Genomic DNA, 23,672 nt, shown 5'->3' with positions numbered 1-23,672 from the left:
ACAAAAGCTTATACTAGAAAAATGTGTGCACCAATAATTGATAATTGTATATGAGCTGCATTACTGAACATCTAAGTCTGATTCTACTTGGGCCTGAAGAAATTATGTTTTGAAATATCAGCCTATTAGCCGGAACACCTTATTTAAACATGATACTGGAAAAGAACAAACCCATGCAATTCTTCACATGTCCAGCATCTTATTTAAACTGGGATGTAAGGGTTTACCTGTGCAAAGCAATGCATACTTAATTATCAGGCAAAAGATAATGCCTAACCTTGTAAGGGTTTACAGTGGGGAGTCAGGGTTATGGGGGTTTTTTCCTCCTAAGTCCCTACCTCTCCTTCAACATCTCATATCTCTTCTTGACTTCCCACACCAAAAGCTCCCAGTTCTGTGAGAACAAAGTCAACTAAAACCACAAAGTTTGGGTTTTCAGGCTGACAACACGTTATTAAATAAATCACTTATGTTCCTTTACTGTTTGGTTCACTGCTGAGCCAATCCTTTCTAGATCTTCCCATCTAAACAGAGAGGACAAGAGAGCTTTAGTAGAGAAAGAAAAATAGCCTAATCTGGGCATACCGAAATAACTTCTTGTCAATTGCAATACTACATTTATTTACCATTAACCCTAGTTATACCATCCTAGCCACTTTATAAATAAAACAGCCCAACACTTTGGTCCTGGAGGTCAGATTTATCTGAAAAGGAATTTTCTGTAGTTCAGAACAATGTGTTTTCCAAAAGAACTTACCATGTTCTGTTCAGCAATGTAACACTCAATAAATCGGCTGGGGTGTTCCTTTTTGAACAGCTCAGAGAAAGTGGAATTTTTTGTATCCCCATCCAAAGCAACCACCCGGTCAGATGCATGGCCTAGTTTTGCAAGAGCCAGGCCATAAGCTTTGCGAGTAGCTATCTGTGAAGAGGGAAAAAACACATACTGTATCTCTTCTAAAATAATTTGTACTGAAATCTTTTACAGAGGCTAATTCTCTCCCTGACCCAGAGCTGGTAAAAGGAATGAGAATTCAGTCTGGGTCTAAAAAGGACAACTCAGAACCTCAGTTTCGTGTACCTAGCTTTCCTTCTCTTTCTCTCGTCAGCCTAAAAAAATTATACTCTCAACTTCCAGGAGCCTTCCAGTGAGAACTCTAAAGAAGAAATTCAGGACAGAACTGCAGTATGCTTTTGACATTCCAAAACAGCACCCCCATTGAGATACTTTGTGTAGTCATGATGACTGCTGAGGATATCCACAAGTCCCATATTTGGACATTATGTTACCCTAAGTAGGCAGTGTCCACTTTAGATGGGGGAATTAGCTGGAGACAGTGAGCAAGAGGGGATAACTGGAATCAATAACCTATGTATACCAGGATAGTCCTGGGTGAAAACTCTCAAATGAGCAGGCAACTGTATAATTAAAATTGGTTTTATTACAGAATAAAATAATAAAAACAAGAAATATATTTTAAGGGAGGTGTGCCTGGCCCCTCACTATCTATAGGAGTCAGTTTTATTCATGACTGCATTTGATTAGTTTTTCTGCCTACTGGCAGTTTTAAATTATTGATTTTAACTAATGGCTTTTAATTATTTTATTGCATTTTATTATTATTTACACTGTAAGCTGCCTTGCGTCCCTAAAGGCAGTTAATAAATGTTGTATATAAATAATACATAAATAAAACGGTGCCTCCCAGTCCCAGTCAAGAAAGGAGGTCCAGAAGGATACTATAATTAATGGTAATTGAAAGCTGCTGAGAGATCCGGAAGAATCAACAGATTTGAACTCCCTCTGTCCATCTCCCAGTATAAGCCACCACCAGGGAGACCAAGGCTGTTTCAGTCCCAAATCCAGGCCTAAAGCCAGACTGAAAAGGATCTTTTCACCTCATTCAGTAAAGCCTGAAATTGTTCAGCCACTACCTGTTCCATCACCTTGGCTCAAGAATGGAGTATTTGAGACTAGTTGATAGTTACTGAGATCTCCTGGGTCCAGGTTAGCCTTCTTAGGCAGTGGATGCACAACGAGGCTGGGACAACCACTCCCTCTCTCAAGGAGGAATTAACTACCTCTCGGACCCAGTCAGCCAGCCCCCTCCCATCAGATTTAAGTAGCCAGGAAGGGCAGGGTCATATACAGATGTTTGCTATTGAGCATCACTTGATGTTGGACTACATTTACTCAGTGGTTTTATTATTTTGGTTGTCATTCTTTGGCTTAGATCTAGAGCAATTTCCACAAGCACAAATGATTTCCACTGACAGAGCACAATTTTCTCACCTTCCCCCCCGCTCTTGTGGCAGCCTGTTCCCCCAAGAACAGAATGGGGGGGTATTTTGGGCTGCTGAGGGAGCAGTAGGAAGGGAAAATCATGTTCTGTGGGTGGAAACCCTTCTGCCCACGGAAATGTTAATCTACATCCAACGGTTTCTGTTGTACTTTGTCATGTCCAGTGGCCAAAACAAAGAAACTGAATCGAGTGTTTTGACTGCAGTCTGCTGCTATGAAGAATTAATTACAATTGACACTTCCCCTGCAGCTGGCTTCTGAAAGACATGCAGAACATTTAAACAAATGTCTCATGGAAGCTTTATATTCCCATTACCTTGCCACATAAAATGTACAGTCCCCAGACAGCAAAGCTGTTTTTTCCTCTATCACCAATACGAAATATTAAACCAGACTTGATAATGTTTCTGAGCAAAGCCACATTGATGGGAAATATCACATTATACCTTCTCTCCCATCTTGTAATTGGGTGGGGAGGGCATCCTAATATTTCTGATGTTAACAATTGGTGCATCCTCTTGTGGGTAAGCTGGAGAAAGCTTCTTTTTGTTCTGGATCCTGTCGTCAATCTCCTGAATGACTTGCTCAGCCATGTTTTTGGGAAGAGGCTTGCCGTGCCAGTTTTCCTTATCTTCAATGCCTAATAGATTATTAAACATTGTTTTTTAAAAAAGAGGTTAAACTACAATCCACGTTGACAAATTGCTGAAATCAGTGGGAGTTCAGAGTTAATGCCACACCAGTTTGGCTTACATGGGTCTATTTGCAAACAGGGTGATACTAAACAAAGGCCCCACCTGGGATCCAATGTCAGTGGGGTCTTCCATGTGATCTGTCTCATTCCAGATACTACCTTGGGCAGCTAGACAATCTCCCTGATAAGCTTATACTCCAGCAGCCCAATTTTTCCCTTCCCCTATGCAATTTCTCTTTTCTCACTGCTAGAGATTCTCCTTCTAGCACTAATTCCACTAGCCCAAACTCTATAGCATTCACTGGTTACATTAAATTTGGCAAGATGGAGAGCCAGCGTGGTGTAGTGCTTAAGAGTGGGGGTTTGGAGCAGTGGACTCTAATCTGGAGAATCGGGTTTGATTCCCCACTCCTCCACATAAGCTGTGGAGGCTAATCTGGAGAACCAGGTAGGTTTCCCCAATCCTACACATGAAGCCAGCTGGGTGACCTTGGGCTAGTCACAGCTCTCTTAGAGCTCTCTCAGCCCCACCTACCTCACAGGGTGTCTGTTGTGGGGAGAAGGAAGAGAAGGTGATTGTAAGCCGGTTTGATTCTCCCTTAAGTGGTAGAGAAATTCGGCATATAAAAACCAACTCCTCTTCTTCAAAAGTTTCTTTTCTTTCAGACGCTTAGACCCAGATTTTTTTCCCCTTCACAATAAATGTGAAGCTGTCACCCATCTTTTGTAAGGCAGCCAAATGATGTTTTTGCTGCTAATATGACTCTTCTGAAGAAGCGGGTTTTCCTTCCAGTAGATATTTGTTGATAGGGAAGATACAGTTCCTGCCCCCACAAATGTGTGTTACAGGAAGGCAGAAATAATGTAAAGAAACACCTGTGTGGAAAGAGGTTGTTTGCGAAATCATCTGATGCCAGCTGGTTGGCCACTGTGTGAGACAGGATGCTGGACTAGATGGACCATGGGTCTGATCCTGCAGGGCTCTTCTTACATTATGAATGATGTAAGTTCCTCCTGTAGCGACTGATTTGACAACCCTTTCAAAAGGCTGTGTGCTCCTCCTTAACAGCGGTGGAGCGCACATCACCCCCAATTTATATCTTTTAAAGGCCAAAAGGCAGGTTCTCCCTGACCTCCACCACTAGTCCACATGATACACGTCAGTATAATGCAACAGAACCCTAGAACTGTGGAGACTGGGGTTCAAATTGCCAAGGAGCTCACAGAATGAGCTTGGGTTGGCGACCTATTCCCTGCTTAAGCTACCTTGCAATCTTTTGTGAAGATAGAATGAAGAAGAGAACCATGGATGCCACACTGGAGGAAGGGAAGGGTGGGATATAAACGAGAGCTAGAACGTGGGGACGTTAACATACCAATGACATTGGATCCCAGATGTAACACTAAGTAGTCCACAATGGTCCCTGGGAAAGGCTCTTACAGGGGCCTCTTCTTTTCTCTGGCACGCCCTCTCTTTTTGCTCTATCTTTACCTCTTACACACTTTGGCTCACTTTTTTCTGGCCCTGCAAAAATCCCCAATATAACTACAACATAAACACTCATCTGCGTCCATTCAATCAGAAGATACTTGTCTTTCTAGCTGTTCTCCCACCTTTGCCTCTCAGTGTCAGCTTTTTGCAAAAACGGCCGTCATATCTGACTCCTGCGAAAATGCGACCAGCTCTGAACCTTTAGAACAGGGTGGGCTATAAATCTGAGATAAATGAATAAATCAAGTCAGCAAATCAATAGTCTCGACTGCAATAATGACATGCTAGGTATGCTATAATGAAGGACCTGAGTTAGCAGGCACTCTGTGCAAGCACGAAACGTCTCTCTGCTGCAGGGAAGAGCATCAGACAGACTGAGCTCTCAGTAACAGGATCTAAATAGCGGATTCTTTTTCGCCATACAGAAGTCTCACAGAGTGGCAGCAGCCCAGTTAAACAGCATTTGTTCCTGAAAAATGACAAATATCCTAAGTTTATTTAGCTGTTTTTGAACAGACTTAGGCCAGCTGATGGATGCACAAGATTTAAAAAGAATACATAATGGGGACAAAATAAACATACAAATGTTTGGCACAACACAACTACTTCTGCATTCTTGCCCAGGTTTCTGCCAAGCCTGTATTCAATCTAAAAGGAATACAGATCTTTGTGCATATTCAAATTCAGGACTGTGATTCTCAGCTTCAATTTTTAGTGGGCTCAACATGCCAAACAGGCAGGAAAAGCACAAAGAGCTGTCTTGTTTAAGATAACTGAAAGTTTAATACGTCCAGCCACTTGTGACAAACTTGTAATTCACACTGGGGAGCAGAGTGGGCTATCTACTCAAAAATGTCACATTATGTAACATGGACAGTGGATGAGAACAAAATAGATTTTAACAGCTACCTCAAACTCTAACACTACACAATGTAGCGAGAATCTATTCCAAGTTTAACAACTATGAACTAATGTTTTAACAATTATCTGAGTTTTCTCAAAGCACCACATTAAACTATAATTTAAATACTCTATGTTGCCCTTCACCTTACATGTCTGAATTTGTGGGGTTACAGTCATTCCCTTGTCTATGTGCAAGTCCACAGAACAGATGGAACAGGCACACACAGACATTTTTCTTTGTATCAGCTCATCGTCCCCCTTACATCCCTTCCCAGGTTAATTCTCAACTTCTATTTTATTCAGCTTAAAAAAAAAATACTTAGCAAAACTGTCATTTGTATAACACATTTTTTTTCTGTGCAGCAAACAGCTTACAAACATGAACACAGGCACATTCACAACAAGCTCTTACATTTTTACTATCTACGCTTAATATTCCATTCCACATTTGCCCACATTTTATATAATTTGTGAGACAGATTATTTAAGCACTGAGACAATTAATTGTATGTTAACAGTGAAATAGGGAGTACGTTCATCTCAAGATTGAGCTACAAGTAAGGCCAAGGGTTAGGATTCAGATTTAAGTTTTCCCTTGCTAAAAAACCATCATGGGACCCAATATAAGGTGCCAACCATATTGCACCTATAATCAGTTGCCAAGTGGAACTGGAAAACATGCCTTCAGCTTCAAAAAGGAACTGCCTTTAAAGAGAGGAAATCAAAGCTTTTTTAAAAAAAAAAAACAGTCAGGTCTGGTTACAGAGGTTTGTAAAGAGATCACTAATCAATAGGGTTGCCAATCTCCAAGGGGTGGCTGGAGCTCTCCAGGCAACAGAGATCAGTTCACCTGCAGAAAATGGCCACTTCGGAAGGTGGACTCTATGGCATTATACCCTGTTGAAATCCCTCTCCTCTCCAAACCCCACCTTCCTCAGGCTTCATCCCCAAAATCTCCAGGTCTTTCTCAACCCAAGGCAGGCAACCCTACTAATTGAACTGGGTTTTACATGTATAATCTGGCTAATAGTGTTGATAGAAATATGCCTAACAAATAAATGACAGTAGTAGCTACTATTCAATTAATTAGGATATATTACCTGTTATTCCTTTGCCTTTGTAAGTCTTGGCAATAATTGCAGTTGGTTGATGTTTGGCCTGGCCAAAAGCTTTACAAAGCTCCTCCACGCTGTGCCCATCAACAATGATAGCGTGCCAGCTAGGAATGTAAACAAATTAGCCTTAAAAGGATTTACGAAAGTAAAGCTTTTTTACAAGCGCTCCTAGCCAAATAGTCAACAGCAGCCACTAGTCAGTATAACACAGTAAGAACAAAGCTATAAATGTGTCTGTATCTATAATAGTCAAGCGCTATGCAATAACAATTTTTGCCGCAAAAGGTTCACAGTAGCCAGGATACAAAGATCCACTTAGTGTAACCAAGGGCTTAGGGATGAACTGTAGAATTTTTCACTTCTTTTCCCCCTTTGAGAAGCTGGCTCCAATGCCATGTCACAAATTATTTTGGACAGCTTCTTAATTTTCAAAATCAATTTGGCATGCACAGCTGCTGTTTGAGAACCAGCACGCTCACATTTCTTTTGAACATGTGCACTGAGCAGTGTGGGGATTTACACATAAAAAAATTAATTCGGTCAATTCAGATTGGCAGGGGGGAAAATTCTATCTGGATTAACTGCTTTCCCAAGATCTCCTGACTTTATGGGGACTGGAAACTCAACTGCATTTACATAGACTCCTTTACTGGGAAACAAGATCCATACGTTTCAGAGAAATCTACTTCTAAGTAATTATGCTAAACAATGTAGCACTGGCCTCCTATATCTGAGAGAACAATCTTAAGCAGGTCTACTCAGAATCCTATTCAAGTCTGTTCAATAGGAGTTACTCCCAGGAAAGTGTTCTTAGGATGGCACTGTAACCTACTAACCATATATGTATACCATTGTTTTATATAAACCAGTAGCTGACAATATTAAGGAAAAAATGTGTCTTTAACCCAATTAAGCTACGTTCCATAATTGTGATGCAAGAGATTAAATATTTGTATACGACTGACTTTCTCAGCAGTATACAGTGACAGGCAGCCTTGGCCAAGCTGCAGGCAAGAGAATCAGCTCAAATCTCATGTATTTTAATGGATCTCAGGACTTCTGTATGTAGCTGTAACTGAGGTAGAAAGTCGTCACTGATCCCAACTGCTGAAAAGTCATGCTGGCAAATGCCCAATGGCCCTTCCCAGCCATTTATATTTCTGAAATGCAAGAAAAGAATTTGATCCTGAAAAACTAAACATTAATCTGCACTTGCTTTTATTTCACTAGCTTTGTTATCTATTTATATTAACCACCATTGCTTTGGGTTGAACATCCAAACACAATGCACAGATTAAAAAACAGTACGCAGCATGAATGAAATGTCTCCCAAAGACATACATACCCAAAGGCTTCACAACGTTTTTGGTAGATTTCAACATGATGCTGCAGAGGAGCAGGATCACTTTGTCCCAGTCGGTTAATGTCCAGAATAGCAATCAAATTATCCAGTTTGTAGAACCCCGCAAATGCCATCGCCTCCCAAACAGAGCCTTCAGACAGTTCTCCATCCCCCAGAATGCAATAAACTCGGTAGCTTTTAATGAAAACAAAAAGGGGATTCATTTATACCCCCAATGAAAGTTTATGTGAAAGATACAGTCCACCATGCTTCTATGCAAAACTCATATGTATGCACAAAACACAACATTCAAAATAGCAGCTATTGCCAGTACTACAATAATTCTAGATGTGCTTGGCTAATTTAACAGTTCTAGCAGGTGAGGAAACTTTGATCTCAAGACCTTGATAAATACAATGAAACTGCCTGATAAACTCTAGCTCAACCATTTCACATTGGAGTCCTCTTCCTGAACTTTTTGTTGTTGAGGTGACTTTCAGCTCTGCATTAGAGCATTCTTGAACACTGTGATCTGATAGCTTCACTGATGGCCCGCTTTTTTCTGGACACAAGTTAAGGTGTTTCCTTTAAAGCCCTTCGTGGCTTAGGACCTGCATATTTAATAGACCACCTTTCCCATATGATCCCATGTACCAGCTAAGGTCTAACTTCTGATGGTACCCTTCTGTTTGGGAGGTCCATTCAGGTACAACCCGTGCATGCTCATTTTCAGTGGCTGATCCCACACTTTGGAACAATCTGCCAGATGTGGTACAAAAAGGTCCTCATTCCATAAGAAATGCAAAGTGGAATTAGTTTGATGAGCCTTTATTTGAAATAATGAATTAATGTCTCCAGCAGCTGGAAGAGGCAACGTCGCAGTTTTAACTTGATGTATTTTAATTCAGGTGCTTATGTTTTTATTTATGTTTATATTTTGTAAGCCACCTTGGGAACTGTGGAAAGGTGAGATATAAACATTTTAAATACATTTTAAATTACGATCACAATTGGTAGCTGTGTTAGTCTGTCACTAGCAGTATAAAGGAGCAAGAGTCCAGTAGCACCTTAAAGACTAACAAAATTTCTGGCAGGGTATGAGCTTTCGTGAGCCACAGCTCACTTCTTCAGATCATACCCTGCCAAAAATGTTGTTAATCTTTAAGGTGCTACTGGACTCTTGCTCTTTTCTAACTTTCAAATACATTCCTCAAAAGAGAACATTAATCTTGATTTTCAAAGCTTATCTAACCAGAAAACTACCAGCAACTTTTATTAAATTGATCTAGGTTTTTTTTATTGCTGCTCTATTGAGCAATGTACAGGACTGGATGGTCATAAAATAAAATTTATGAATAAAAGAACTGATGCTGATGTTAGCTTTGAAAGCCAACCTGGGACCTTCATATCTGAAGGACTGCCTCCACACATACATGCCCATGGCAGCTCCAATCATCAGACCAGGAACTGTTAGTAGTTCCTCCAGTCAGGTTAATGAAAACCATATCTGCTTGGGTTTCTCAGTGGATATACCATGCTCTGGAATCAGCTTTCCAAAGCTACAAGGAAGGCCCCAACTTTGCAGAGATTTTGGAAGCTCTGTAAAGCAGAGCTTTTCCAACATGGTTTTGATGGCTTGTGCGGGGAAGCTGCAGTCACCTTCTTTTTTACTTGTATATCTGTGATTATATTTGTATTTAATTTGATGTAAGTCACTTCAGGAGAAAAAGCAACATATAAATATTTTAAACAAAGAAATAAACTTAAACAAATTTAAATCAGAATTGTCCATCCAGTCCCAATATTGTTTCTTAGAGCAAGCCTGCAAATATCTCTAGAAAGAGCCATTATCATAATGCATGAGAAAGCTGATTTTAAAAATGGTCATCCCTTTTTGAAAGCAAGAAGAAAATATAATTTTTTATTTCTGTTAAACCAGTCAGAAGAATCTTACATATATGAATACAAAAACTTTAAGCCAGCTATGCATCCTTTCTTACAGGTTAAAAAAGCACTAAAAGCAACACCAAAGAATTCTGGTGTGCATTTGAGTTACTGCAGGGCCTCTCAAGTCCTGCACTTGAAGTGACTGCAGCAGGTAATGAAAACTTTAAGCATCTGAGGGATTTAGAATCTCTTGATTATAGTTGCTGCCCATGGTTTTATCCACTGAACCCATTTATTCTGTGAACTAAAACTGCTTTAGTTGTTTTTTTGCTGTCAAGTCACATCTGACTTATGGTGACCCCTTGTGGTGTTTTGGGGGCAAGAGACATTCAGAGGCGGTTGGTCATTGCCTGCCTCCGTGTCAAGACCCTGGTATTCCTTGGAGGTCTCCCATCCAAATCTTAGCCAGGGCTGACCCTGCTTAGCTTCTGAGATCTGACAAGATCAGGCTAGCCTGGGGCTATCCAGGTCAGGGCTAAGTTGTTATTACTTCTCCCCTAAAGAATCCTGGTAATTGCTATTCTGGTGCAGGCCCTAATATCTTAAGTTTTCAGCACCTCCAAGGCGGCAGATCTTATGTATCCATGGGCGACAAAAACTGGTTTTCAGTTTATAATGCAATGTTCCCTCAGTGGAAAACTGACCAGCTTCATATCCAATTTGGCCAGCAAGAGAAACAGGTCTGATTCCAACACTATTCAATTCTACTATATTGTAGATTATTAAAAACCAAATTCAAGCTTTCTTTAAAAAAAAAAAGTTAAAAACGAACTTCATTACTACATAATAAACTGTTTAACAGGGTTGACAATTTTAATGTAAGCCCTAGAAATCATTTGAACACAATAAGAGAATTCTTAAGGCCCACAAGAATAGTCAAGCATAGTTTATTCAGCTTAAAAAACAACCTCCCCTCTTCAATAAGCAAACCAAATGAGTAATTAAAGGGAGGATATAACATATTAGTGGCAATTACTATATAATAAAAATGTAACAGTGGCAAGGAAGGTGTTCTAAACAATGGATCTTACAGTAAAAACTGGAATGAACATGCCTGTTCACTGTGACTCAGCACGATCACTGACAAAGCACAGCTCTTACTTAAGGAGTGCTGCTTATTTCCCTGTCAGAAATCCCCATTTGTGTTAGTCTTGCTAAATGAGGAAGTTCTCATTTCTGAGAAGTGACTCTTTAGTTTAGCGGCAGGCAAGAATTGGCACATCATCCATTGGACACATTTAAGTCCAAACACTGAACTCCTAAAAAGCAAAATTAACCTATTTGAAATGAAAAAAGATTGTCCCCTCACTAAGAGACCAGCCACGTCCTCTGAGGCATTACAGGCAGGCCCCACTAAAGCATAGCGGAGAAAGAGCTTACACGTCAATGTTTCTTAATGGTACCGTTGCAAATGTTTAGTCAATTAATTATTACAATACAAAACTACACTAGCTTTTAAAAGAATATTCCGTTATTTTTACTGTAAGTACTTAAAAAATTGCAGAGGGCAGGTGTCACATTAGAAGAGGCATTCGCCGCCGCCCCCTTCACACACAGGGCACAGAAGGAGGAATGGCTTTCATAAGGTGGTGCCTACAGCAAGGTTACTCAGATTTAATCAGTTAATCTCATACTGTCAATCAGATAAGATTTCTTCAATCAGGCGGCAGCCCCACATTTGGGGAAAAGCTAGCTGGATGGATTTCTTTCATGCTTAAGGACTGATAAACTGCCACATCCTAGCTTACTGTCATTAGGCATTTGGAGGTAATCTGCTCCACTGGACTTTGCTTTCTCCCTGCCCGTGGCACAACATAGTTTGTACTGTGCTACTTACTGGCACAGAAGATGGCGACAGCAGGGATAGGTGAGTTGTCCTGGGACTTTGGGGAGCAGGGGAGGAGAGGGAGAAATGATACAAATTCCATTTTTTCCTGGCATAATTCCTATGCCAGACAAGCTGAAATTTAACAGGCAAAGTGTGTCCCATCATGTGCTGAGGAAAACATGTTAACTAACTGTTAGAGGTAACCCTAGCTGGGGATGAGGTCATCCCCCAGCCTTAAAGTAAAGGTAAAGGTAGTCCCCTGTGCAAGCACTGGGTCATTACTGACCCATGGGGTGACGTCACATCATGACGTTTACTAGACAGACTATGTTTATGGAGTGGCTTGCTAGTGCCCTCACCGGTCGTCTACGCTTTACCCTCAGCATGCTGGGTACTTATTTTACCGACCTCAGAAGGATGGAAGGCTGAGTCAACCTTGAGCCGGCTACCTGAAACTGATTCCATCGGGATCGAACTCAGGTCGTGAGCCAATCCAATCCCAAGTGAGAGTAGTTCCTTCTGATCTAGCTTTTAACGCAGTACCTACTTTCTGGAAAGATTTTATGGATGGCTGCACTGTTTCTGGGCAGATAAGTCTATTTGCCTAAACATCAAAACTGTACACACTGGGAGGAGGGGGAGTGAATAAACCTGAAGAAAGAAAGGTGGCAGGAAAAAATAAATACTAATTTGAGCAGTTTGCACTATCACATGAATACTATTCGTGTTAGATGACAAATGCACAAACTTGATTATTTGCTTAACTAAATTACAATTTTACAAAGTGCTGGCTATTCTCCATAGAGCGACACAGAACAGCTAGCAAGCTCCAACAATAAACTGCAGAGATAAGGTCTGCCTATGAAAACCATCTGTCAGACTGCATTAAAATCTCCTAGCCATCGTACACAGAAATGCTTTCAAGCAAGTCAAGTGTACAATTTAAAATTACATTTACTCAGCAACCCAGATTTTCATGCACCAATACTGTCACGTAAAATACATCAACTTCCCCAACAAAGACATGCCTTTGGATATCCATTTTTCTTTAACACCACATAAAGATTTTCATGCCAGTTCCAACAGGACTGCAATTTAGTTGCTGGATTTATGACCAAACACTGTTTCCCCAACCAATCTAAGGGTTGCACAGCAAGGTACTCTGGCATTATTCTCCACAGTCCTCTTTGTTCTACGATGTCATGTTGCCATAACAACCTCTGAACAAAACTCACTTCACACACTCAAAATTACTCTCATATAAGGCATTTCCCCCCACCATGAATAGAAACAGTTATACAGAAATATGGAGATTCTCATGTACACAGGACAAAGAACAGGTTACCACTGCAATTCCAAATATTCTGGATAGTGCACATTTTGTCATCTGGTTCGGTCATAACCAATGTTTGAGCAGATGCATATATTCCACAGTTCCAATCATATTTGATATTGAAAGTTGACTGTGTAAGGAAATTAGTCAGATGGCAGTGCTATTTGTTTTTCTTAATATTTTCCTCGCATACAGACTATGAAACCTAGACATGTCATCAAAATTACCTGGCTTTGTCAAAGTATTTCCCAGTATAGGCCATACCACAGGCAGCACCCAACCCTTGACCAAGTGATCCAGTTGCTACATCAGTGAATGCTTGTTTCTGAAAAGAAAAAGGCAACAGTATATAAGAAACAGAAAGGAACATTGGCACTTACTATGAGGGCTCTTTCTGCTCTGAGGAAGGGAAGGCATCTTGACACGGGTGACTACCATCTGTCCATCAAAGAGGCAGAATTATAATTGTAGACTTCCAGAGTTACCCATTCTCTTCTGTTCGGTATCTCCTGAAGCAGTATCTATACTAAAATACTGAGTAAACCATTCAACATTTCAGGAAACATGTTAGGACAGGAAATAAGAAGGCAATAATGTGGAAAATAGTTTTTCATCCCCCTTTAAATCAGGGTGGGACAAGATGCCCTCCCTTCCACAGAGCAGAACGAACCCACATGGTGCCGATGTTCCTTTATCGCCCTGAGGGGGGAGGGCATCTTGACATGGGACATCCAACAGCAGTAGTATCCCGTGTTGTGTGGGGAAAATCAGTCTACCTGCACCACTTGCTGTAATACCCTTCTTCTGAAAGCTGCATTAGTTGCGGCAAGGGTATCCATTTTGCAGTGTCTGACCAACATCAATAGAGATGACCACATGGCTGCCTGACAGACTGTCTCTACGGACGCTTCAGTGTTCAATGCTACATTAGTCACAGCACTACAAAAGGAGGTGTAATTCCAGGTGGTACCTGGATCCAGCGTGTGAGATGTACAGCCTCAAAGACTTACTCATCACCTCTCTAGACATTTTCAGTCCCTTGTTGAGCGGGCTCACGGAGATGGAGAGTCCATTTTATGAATTGATGCTTTGCGCCTGATGTAGATCCTCAGGGCTCTCTGAAGATCTAGTGTGTGCCACTGCTTTTCCTTTGGGTAGGAAGTTTTTGGGCAGAATGAAGGCAATGGTATTTCTTGAGAGCGGTGGAAGGAAGGATTGACCTTCAGACTGAATACTGGATCTGCTCTTAGAAACACTTTGTCCTTATGAAAAACACACTGACCTTTCCTAGTAGAAAGGGCTCCTAATTCCAAAAGGCTTCTGACTGAAGTCATAACTGTCAGAAACAGGACCTTTATTCTCAATCATTTTAGTGGATTTAGGTTTAAATGGAGACTGAATGAGCTCTGACAGGACTATGTGCAGTTTCCAAGAAGGAAATGTATGGAAACCAGAGGGTTGACATGAGCTATTCCTTTGAGAAAGTTTTGGTTGACACCATCCTGCAGGAATTCCAGGATCTGGTGTAATGTGGAGGCAAATGGGTCTAAGGTGTTTCCGTTTGCACCACCTGGCATATGCCTTTCATGAAGAGTTATAAATTCTCAATGGAGAAACTCTTCTAGAACCTAGCATGGTGCTTTTGAAATTAGCAAAATTATTATTATACAGGGCACATCTGAATTAATGTAAACCATGTAAATACTTGCCAGTTCAGAGGTTCTGTTACACATAAGATATACAGGTATATCACATATTATATACAGGAATATAATACTCACTGGCACTGGGTGTCCTTCCAAAATGGAATCAATTTTTCTCAGGTTTAACAATTCTGATTCATGGAGGAAACCTGCTTCTGCCCAAACAGCATACAAGATTGGTGCTGCATGACCCTAGCATGAAATCACAAAAGAACATTTATTAAAGGAGTCTTTCAAAAGCATCTCAGAAAAAGGAAGGAAAGTAGCACGCAAAGCTGTGAAAATCTCGTTTAGTTATTGAGGACAACACACTAGATACTTTTCTGTTTAGTAACACAGTTCCCAGGGGTCTTTCTAGAGTAAAAGAGGGGACACTAGACACTTACATAACAGGAGAAGAAAAATGTGGCTTGATGGAACATGGGGTTGGGCTGTATTCTGAATGAAAGACATCACAAAAACGTATCGTGGGAGATACAGCATCCAGGGCAAGAGCTTGTCTGGGTCTTGAAATAAAGGATCCCTTTGGGCCATGCAATCTAGAACCTACACAATCTCCTGGTGCAGTCTGTTTTCTCCACATACGAAGCCCACGTCTCCTCTCCTTGAAGAAGTGGCCTGAACAGGCCCCAAAGGTTCAATCAAGAAGTAGTCAGTACAGAGATCTTGAAAGGAGAGTTGCAGAGATGCTCAATTTTTCACATTCTAGTGTGACAGCCCTGCCCTGGATGGCCCAGGCTAGCCTGATCTCGTCAGATCTCAGAAGCTAAGCAGGGTCAGCCCTGGTTAATATTTGGATGAGAGACCACCAAGGAATACCTGGCTTGCTGTGCAGAGGAAGGCACTGGCAAACCACCTCTGTTAGTCTCTTGCCATGAAAACCCCAAAAGGGGCCGCCATAAGTCGACTGCGACTTGACGGCACTTTACACACAGTGTGACCGTTACGCTGAGGAAACTCGTTAACAATCATGTGGAAGAAAACAACTGCTGGCTGAGTTTTTAAAAAACCCAGAGTACTCTATTTGAATTAACCTATGGAGTTAACCATTGCAGTTAACCTGCATGATAAGATCTTGCTCTTACCTTAGAAAGAACAAATCGGTCATTGTTAACATTTCTGGGGTCCTGTGGCTTGTACCTCATGGTATGGAAAAACAGCACAGACATAATTTCTGCAGCACTGCAACATGATGTAGGGTGGCTGCAAGTCAAAGCACATGGAACATTATAACTACAGCCCCTCGTGTCAGGTCACATTCCTATCAGCAAAATACCGGTGGAGCCATCTTTCAGCATTCAATGAGGAAATAACATGCCGTTAGAAACATGTATGAGAATTCCTATCATCTGCCTTTATCCTAGTGTCAATTAGCGGTATCCAGCCAAGAGACTAGATGTCATATCGTCTTCTCCAAAGCAGACATTAAAACATACATTTTAGCAACAGGACAGCCTGAGTAGCCTTTACTCCACCCTAATATCAGGCAAAGTCATCAGAATTGGCAGCTGTTGTGCCAATGGAGTCTATGCAGCACACATCTGAAACTGCTTTTTATTCATTTCTAATTAGGGAAAAGCTTCATCTCACATAGAGGCATAAGCAGATACATTGGCTCTGACAATGCTCTGAGGCAATTCGCAAAGGGAGGAAAGACACAGGCGAGGGCTTATGTGACCTACATAATTCATAGAATTTTTAGAACACAGCAGAGGACTAGAGATTAAATTTTAAATCCGTTCTTACCAAACACTTAAAAACTACAGGCTGTAAAAGTGGAAATAATACATTGACACAAACCTAATATTTTCATTGATTTACTTTAAAAATATTAGATTACTGCTATTGGAAGGAGCCATGTTTTCCCCCTTGGATGGTAAACTAGTTAGAAAACATAAAGCGATATTCTGTATTGTAGATGCCAGACAGCACATCCCTTATACAAACAGAAGAGGAGAAGTGACAGGTTCAGATTCGTAGGGAAAATTGTTGGGGTATTCCAGGGCATGAAAGAATAAGATTTTGTTTAGCAGAAGTCATGTTAGGCTTAGCACCAAATATCAAACATTTTGGTTTGTCCTCCCGCACATGCTAGACCATTTCCACACAGGTTATCTGCCCATGAGTTCAATACAGTTGGGAAGTGGTTTGTTTCCTGATTCTCTACAACAGCATCGTGCATTTGTGCATCTCCTGGGGTTTGCTCTGGAGTTTTGGGGGAAATCGCAGAAAAGCAAGGATGGCTGCTGTGTGGGTAAGAAAATGCCGGTAGCAGCCATTTTCCCTAACCTTCTTTCTGTGACGGCCATTTCCTTCCTTGCCTTCACAGAGCTTTGTTTTTTAAAGAAATAGGCCTTAGAATATCATTATATCAACTTAATGTTATAACAGTGTGTGATCCGGGTTCTCAGAATTCCCAGCTTTCGTGGGGTTTTTAAAAAAAATTAAGTCTCTAGCTAGCCCCTTCCATTGCAAAGATATAAGAGGAAAGGTATATCTCTGCAATGGAAGGAGCTAGAAACATTTATTTTAAAGGAAGCTGGAAATTCAGAGACACCAATACATGTATTGGTTTAGCAATATATTGATATAACTTAATTCTAGGGCCATTTTTTTTTAAATTTCAAAAGCTCCTGTAGCCCAGGAGAGGGGGTGGGCACAGCTGGGGGACTGGGGCAGGGAAACCTGCCATGTAGAAGCCCTGCTGCTGCTACACTTTATCAGCAACTGCACCAGCAACAGGGAAACTGTGCAAGCCCATCCCTTTGTGGAAATTACCATTCTATGACCTAACAACCATTTGTTTTTTCTTGCTCACAGAAACTAGGGTTCAACCTGACACCGAATGTGCTTTATATCTAGGTTGCCAACCTCCAGGTACTAGCTGGAGATCTCCTGCTATTACAACTAATCTCCAGCTGTTAGCGATCAGTTCACCTGGAGAAAATGGCCGCTTTGGCAATTGGACTCTATGGCATTGAAGTCCCTCCCCTCCCCAAACCCTCCCCTCCTCAGGCTCTGCCACAGAACCTCCCACTGATAGTGAAGAGGGACCTAGCAACCCTATTATATCTGCTTAGCTGCCAGCATTAAGTACAGGAATACTGTCAAGAACAGGCCTCCAAATCATGGTCTGAAAATCTCCCCCCCCCCCCCCAACATCCAGCCTATGGAAGAACTCTAGTGAACGCAAAAGCTTGCACACTGCTTTGTGTGATTTTGTTTGGTCCTAATAAAAAGTATTATGTGAATTGTGCTTTGGATTTTAATTTTGGACCAGCATAGCTGCAAGCAACTTTTGTGTTCAGCTTTAAAATCACCATCTTTAGATCTGCAAAAGACCAAACCTGATTATTTTTATACTATTTTTAAAATACGGTCTGTTTTTTGTTGCTGGAGTGGGATTCTAAGCATTCTTCCCCTTCCCACTCTGACTCTGCCATAATTCTGCCTATATTTAACATCTCTTTTAAACTCTTGCCACTTTGTACTTTCAACATCTACATTTCCAGGAATTCCCTAGTATAGAATCCTCATTTTAAAAAAAAGCACAATTAGCCACTCATTGTTAAAGGTAATTTGGCTAACCTGATGTTATACTTCAGTGGAACAAAGATATAAGACAGTTGTAGTAGTTTATATTATGAGCCAGCTGCTTTAGCAAAATATTTAACAGGGAAATCCCTGCTTATAGAGTACACTTGCTTGAATAGGTCCTATGGCCAAATTCTCTTCCATTTTTCTAATTCCTATATTTATCATGCAGGTTAACTCTTTAAAACAAATAATGTGAAATCAATGCAACATCAATGGAACTCATGTCGTATTTCTGAACAAGGTACTAATTAAATATCACTTCTCATTCCCAATCCAAATTCTTTAGAAACAGTACTTTTGTTAACACTCTCTTAAAATACATGCAACATGTGATGTAAAGGATTAGTGTTCATCCCTTAGTAAGTACTTACACTTTAGGAATTAAAACGATTAGGTTTAAGTCATGACTCAAACTTGTATTAGTAAATATTTATACGTCAGTTAATCAATAAGCCTTACATGCTTGCTTAAGGCTTTCATTTGTTAAATCTTAGAAAGTTTATACTTAACCATCTCGCTAAAGAACTGCATCTCTGGGAAAAAAGACTTACATAAACCTATTGATGAACACACAGAAAATTAAAAAAATTAAAAACAAAGCAACATTTGAAGAAACACAATGAAAAAATATTTTTCAGCAAAATAGAACAGAAATGGTTCTCAGCTTAACATGCATGATTTTGTTTTGTACATTACAGAATACTTCTATAATTTTGTTAACATTTTAAACATAAGACACTGGACTGATAGGCTTAAATTGCATTAACAAAATGGGCTACATTGTGTAGGAAAATCAGTACTGTGCTTTGAACTGCAGCCATGGTATGCGCAATTGGCTTCAGAGGGTTGGGTTTTCTCAATTACAATCAGAATGCAAATTACTGAATGCTGTAAAACACTAATGTGGCTGCCATACAATAGCCAATGATTTCAATGGGACATGTGGAAGCCTTTAGGAAAGTGTTCAAAATATTGGTGGTATTTCAGTAGCTAAGCTTAGCAAAGCACATCTTTGCTAAAGTTTAGATTCCTTTCATAACTGGCAATCGGTTTACAAGCCAAGCCACACTACAATTTAGTGCATTATATTTGCTTTTCTATTAACCTGAGGATTTAGTAGTTTTTGGTCATTTGCAACGCATGATTCAATCTTTTTCCTATGCATTTGTAAATGGTATTGCTAAGGATTTAAAATACGTTTTTAAAAACTCCATGCAAGCAAAATAAAGACTAAAGCCCTTCTTGCAGCTTATCGTCAAAGAGAAGTATTCCTCCAAAAGCCACAGCAGTCAGTCTTTCTTCCTTTTGAAAATCAAATCTCTCTTCTTCCAATGGTCAAATTCTATTAGTTCTAGTCAAACTGTTTGCACAGCAGCCCTTTTACCCACCCAAAACAAACAGAGCTGGGCTATAAAGATGCCAGCTCAGCGTGTATAGCTGATTGAGTAAATAGGCACCAGGTGGAGGGGAAATAACTATGCAAAGGCAAAGATGGCCAAAAGGCATGGATAATAATTACTTCCAGTTATGCCACATGGCTCTCCAGAAAGCATACAATAACTTAAACTCAGTTTCAATACTGGGAAGAGGCATTTGTGAATTGCTTCATCACCATCTAAATTGATCATAAGATGAGAGCAACTAATTCCAGGCACTGGCAAAACAAACGAACAAACTGAAGATGGGCTAGCTGATGCACTACTTTCAGGCATTTGGACCAGGAAAAATCACAGAGATTGGTGCATAGGCCTGCTGGGATGCCACAGTCTAGGGTTGCCAACCTCCAGGTACTAGCTGGAGATCTCCTGCTATTACAACTGATCTCCAGCTGATAGAGATCAGTTCACCTGGAGAAAACAGCTGCTTTGACCATTGGACTCTATGACATTGAAGTCTCTCCTCATACCCCGTCCTTCTCAGGCTCCACCCCAAAAACCTCCCACTGGTGGCAAAGAGGGACCTGGCAACCCTACCACAGCCTCCAACTGCCAAGGAAACCTCTATATTTGGGCTAAAGGCAGCTGGAATTAATATGTAATGCAATGCAGCAGAAAATAGGGATACGTTTTCACATAGGACCAAAATCCCTATTTAGCCGTGACATACTGGCTCACTGTGTAGACTCATCATATGTATGTCTGACATGGGTTTAGGCAGTCTTTGAATTTTCATCACATCAATACAGTGATGTAGTTGGCTATTTGTACTTTTCTGAGATACACCTTGTGTCTGATTCTAGCAATGACTGATAGGGTCATCTGCCCGCTATCCTGTCCCTCACTAGATTAACCTATCTTGTAGCAGTGGATTGGACTAGAAGATGGCTTTCCGACTGCGATTTTGAGGAATGTGTGCTTGAAATTCAGCCCCTAATCTCAAACTTTCTAGCCAAATTTACTGCCAGAAATGGAGAAACCATTAGGTACGTTAGCAGGGTACTGGAAAATACAGGAGTCTGCTGCTAAATATTTATCTGGAAAGACCTAGCTCTGGCTTCTTTGGGGGGAAGGGATTAAAATGTTAGTAACCAATGCAGCACAAGGGCAGTGCGACTATGAGATATACCACAGTATGACAGAGGAATGCTTGGCTTCATATCCTTTGCTACCTTTAAGGTAATATGGGCACATGGAATAGAGAGAGAGGCAGCCTCTGACTGTGGCGAGGTTGCATAGGGCCATCCAAATTGCTGATTCTATTGCGATTACTTTCAGCCGCTAGGAAAGGCAGTTATACAAAAGATACAGGAGCTACTGGTAAAGGCTTAGACCTTACTGCAGTTCCAACTCTATTTCCATTTTCACTATTTAAATACTGAATCTGCATGTTGAAGTAGCATATTGCAGACCTATCAGCTGTCAACGTAGCACTCTTGTATCATGCATTAAGCAGGGGGTTGGACTAGATGGCCTGTATGGCCCTTCCTACTCTTATGATTCTATGACTTCAGATCACACCTCTTAACTGCCCAGCTTATCCTTCTGAAATATTGGTCTTCATTTCCTCCTTCATACAATATTGCCATTGACTACATCAAGAATTTGAAGTAGGAAAATAAAACAGGAACCCCCTTGATGTTGTAAAAGAGTAAAGCCAGTTGTTGCAACATGGTTACAGGTGGACAGCAAGCTTACTTCCTTCAGTGGAGTAATGTGGTTTTGCTTTATGGTAGGGCGCAGCTATTTCAAGAATTTCCTTATTTTTTTCTCTTTCCTCATAGCATTTATTAGGTAAGAGCTTCATTAAAATAGTTGGGGTCATCTGTGACACAGCCACATTTTAATCTGCAACAAAAATCTATATAGTCCTCAAGAGTGGTGACCAAGATCAAGTAAAGATACTTGCACTCAAACCAGAAGAAAAATGCAAAGAAACCAAATGGATCTAAACTGCCTTAACCTGTTTATCATCTACTCAGGACCAAACTAGATGTGACAAGTATCCATAAGCCTAAATTGTGGACAACAACACCATTTTAAAGGGATTTAAAAATCAAGATTGGACCCTAGTGGCATTTTAAAATTCCTTTAAAACCATCACGGCATCCATGGGTTAGACCCACTGACACCAACATGTACGGCCCTCAGCCTAGCCTTTGTTTGCAGAGAAACCTGGATCTGAGATGGTGGCGGAAGATGGTACTGACTACAGGCATAGTTTCTCTAACAGAACATCTTGGTAACAGTGACTACTAGAGCTTTTTTATCTGCTTTTTGAACTCCCTTCTAGAGAATCAGGATCTTACCAAATAAAACAGAAGTCCAGTGGCAAAGACCAACAGAATTTATTCCAGCATAAGTTTTAGTGAGTTAAAGCCCACTTCATCAGACACAAAAGATGCATTAAAGGTAGAAATATAAGACACTAGCGCCACCAGCAAGTGAGCAATCCAACATATTTGGGGGAGAGGAAATTGTTTTGAATTAACAAATTCTAATTCAGTAAATTTTGTATTGTATCCTCATATATAAGTTCTTACATAGGGAAACTACGTTTATTACATGGGCAGAAAAATGCCCTGGAAGATTAAAATGCTCACTCATCAGATTCCGAATATTGTGACTTTAATTCCACAGCTGATTCTACTTTTTGTTTTGCCTAAAGGCTGGGTTGTTTATCAAGAGCAGAGACTAAAAAGCCATTGTTGGCACAGGATGGTATACAGTACATTGGAGGATGAGCAACTGAATGGGCCCAAGATAGTATGGCTAATGTAACTAGGTCCAACTTCTGGTTAAGAAGGCGAAGTAATCAAAAGCAACTCTGTACTGCTCCTGACTCTTATGCATATCATGCTTTGATTTGGACCTGTTTTGTTTGATACAGTGGCTATTCACTCCCACTTTATCATTCTATTTTTGTTTGTTACAATTTCTTCCAATGGGTGGGCTTATACTTTCAAAACTATGAACTGTAAAGGAAAAGAAACTAAGACAGCTACTGAACCTTCTGCCACCGACAGTCAAAAAGAGGTAATTCTCTGCCACCCAGGGCCTGAGAGAGAGAGAGAGAAGTATCACTATCCAATACAGGCTTCAGATAATTAATAATGTTTTGGAATGGTTTGATCTAAGTTGTAAGTGACAACCAGGGTATTCTACCAGTATGAGTGTGGCAAGTTAGCCTAAATTACTATAAAAGTGTCAAAATCTCAGCATCAGACAGAAGAAACCTGCCAGATCAGAGCAGTGGTCCATCTAGTCCACATCTTGTCTCTCACAGTGGCCCACCAATTATTCTGGAAGGCCAAAACAGGCATAGAGGCCAAGGGCTTCCCCTGATGTTGCCTCCTTGTAGTGGTATTCAGAGGTTTACCTTTTTAGTCAGCAATTGATTGAAATGTGGAATTCACTGCCAGAGGATGTTGTGATGGCCATAGGCATAGACAAGTTTAAAAGAGGATTAGATAGAGACCATGAATCTGTCAAATTTGCCCATGAATCTATCAGTGGCTACTAATCATCACAACTGAAGGGAACTTCCTTCATTGGATTCCCCCCAAGTTCACTATTTTGAGAGAGAGAGAAGACTTTCTCTGTTCCCTCCCTCTGTGTAAGTGTTAAGTGCCATCAAGTCATTTCAGACTTATGGTAACCCAGTGAATTAATGACCTCTAAAGTATCCTATCATTAACAGCCTTGCTCAGATCTTGCAAACTGAGGGCCGTGGCTTCCATGATTGAGTCAATTCATCTCATGCTGGGTCTCCCTCTTTTCCTGCTGCCTTCAACTTTTCCTAGCATGATTGTATTTTCCAGTGACTCTTGTCATCTCATAATGTGACCAAAGTACGATAGCCTCAGCTTGGTCATTTTAGCTTCTAGGGAGAGTTCAGGCTTGATTTGATCTAGAACCCACTAATTTGTGTTTTTGGCAGTCCATGGTACCTGTAAAACTCTTCTTCAACACCACAGTTC

At 40.7% G+C, this 23,672-nt stretch overlaps 1 protein-coding gene across 1 annotated transcript in view; it reads right to left on the bottom strand.

Annotated features, from left to right (window-relative positions):
• Positions 1-23,672, bottom strand: part of TKT (transketolase) — a 38,569-nt gene that overhangs the window by 9,748 nt on the left and 5,149 nt on the right. Inside the window, exons 2-8 of the mRNA XM_056854702.1 lie at positions 15,745-15,862; positions 14,738-14,851; positions 13,184-13,281; positions 7,852-8,043; positions 6,492-6,610; positions 2,749-2,942; positions 758-922 (exon numbers count right to left, since the gene is read on the bottom strand). Coding sequence (XP_056710680.1) covers positions 758-922; positions 2,749-2,942; positions 6,492-6,610; positions 7,852-8,043; positions 13,184-13,281; positions 14,738-14,851; positions 15,745-15,862 — 1,000 coding nt within the window. The remainder of the gene's footprint in view (positions 1-757; positions 923-2,748; positions 2,943-6,491; positions 6,611-7,851; positions 8,044-13,183; positions 13,282-14,737; positions 14,852-15,744; positions 15,863-23,672) is intronic.

Source organism: Euleptes europaea, chromosome 1 (genome assembly GCF_029931775.1).
Source record: "Euleptes europaea isolate rEulEur1 chromosome 1, rEulEur1.hap1, whole genome shotgun sequence".
Lineage (NCBI taxonomy): Eukaryota > Metazoa > Chordata > Lepidosauria > Squamata > Sphaerodactylidae > Euleptes > Euleptes europaea.
The sequence above is the reverse complement of the archived record's forward strand: the minus strand, read 5'-3'. Positions and strand labels throughout refer to the sequence as shown.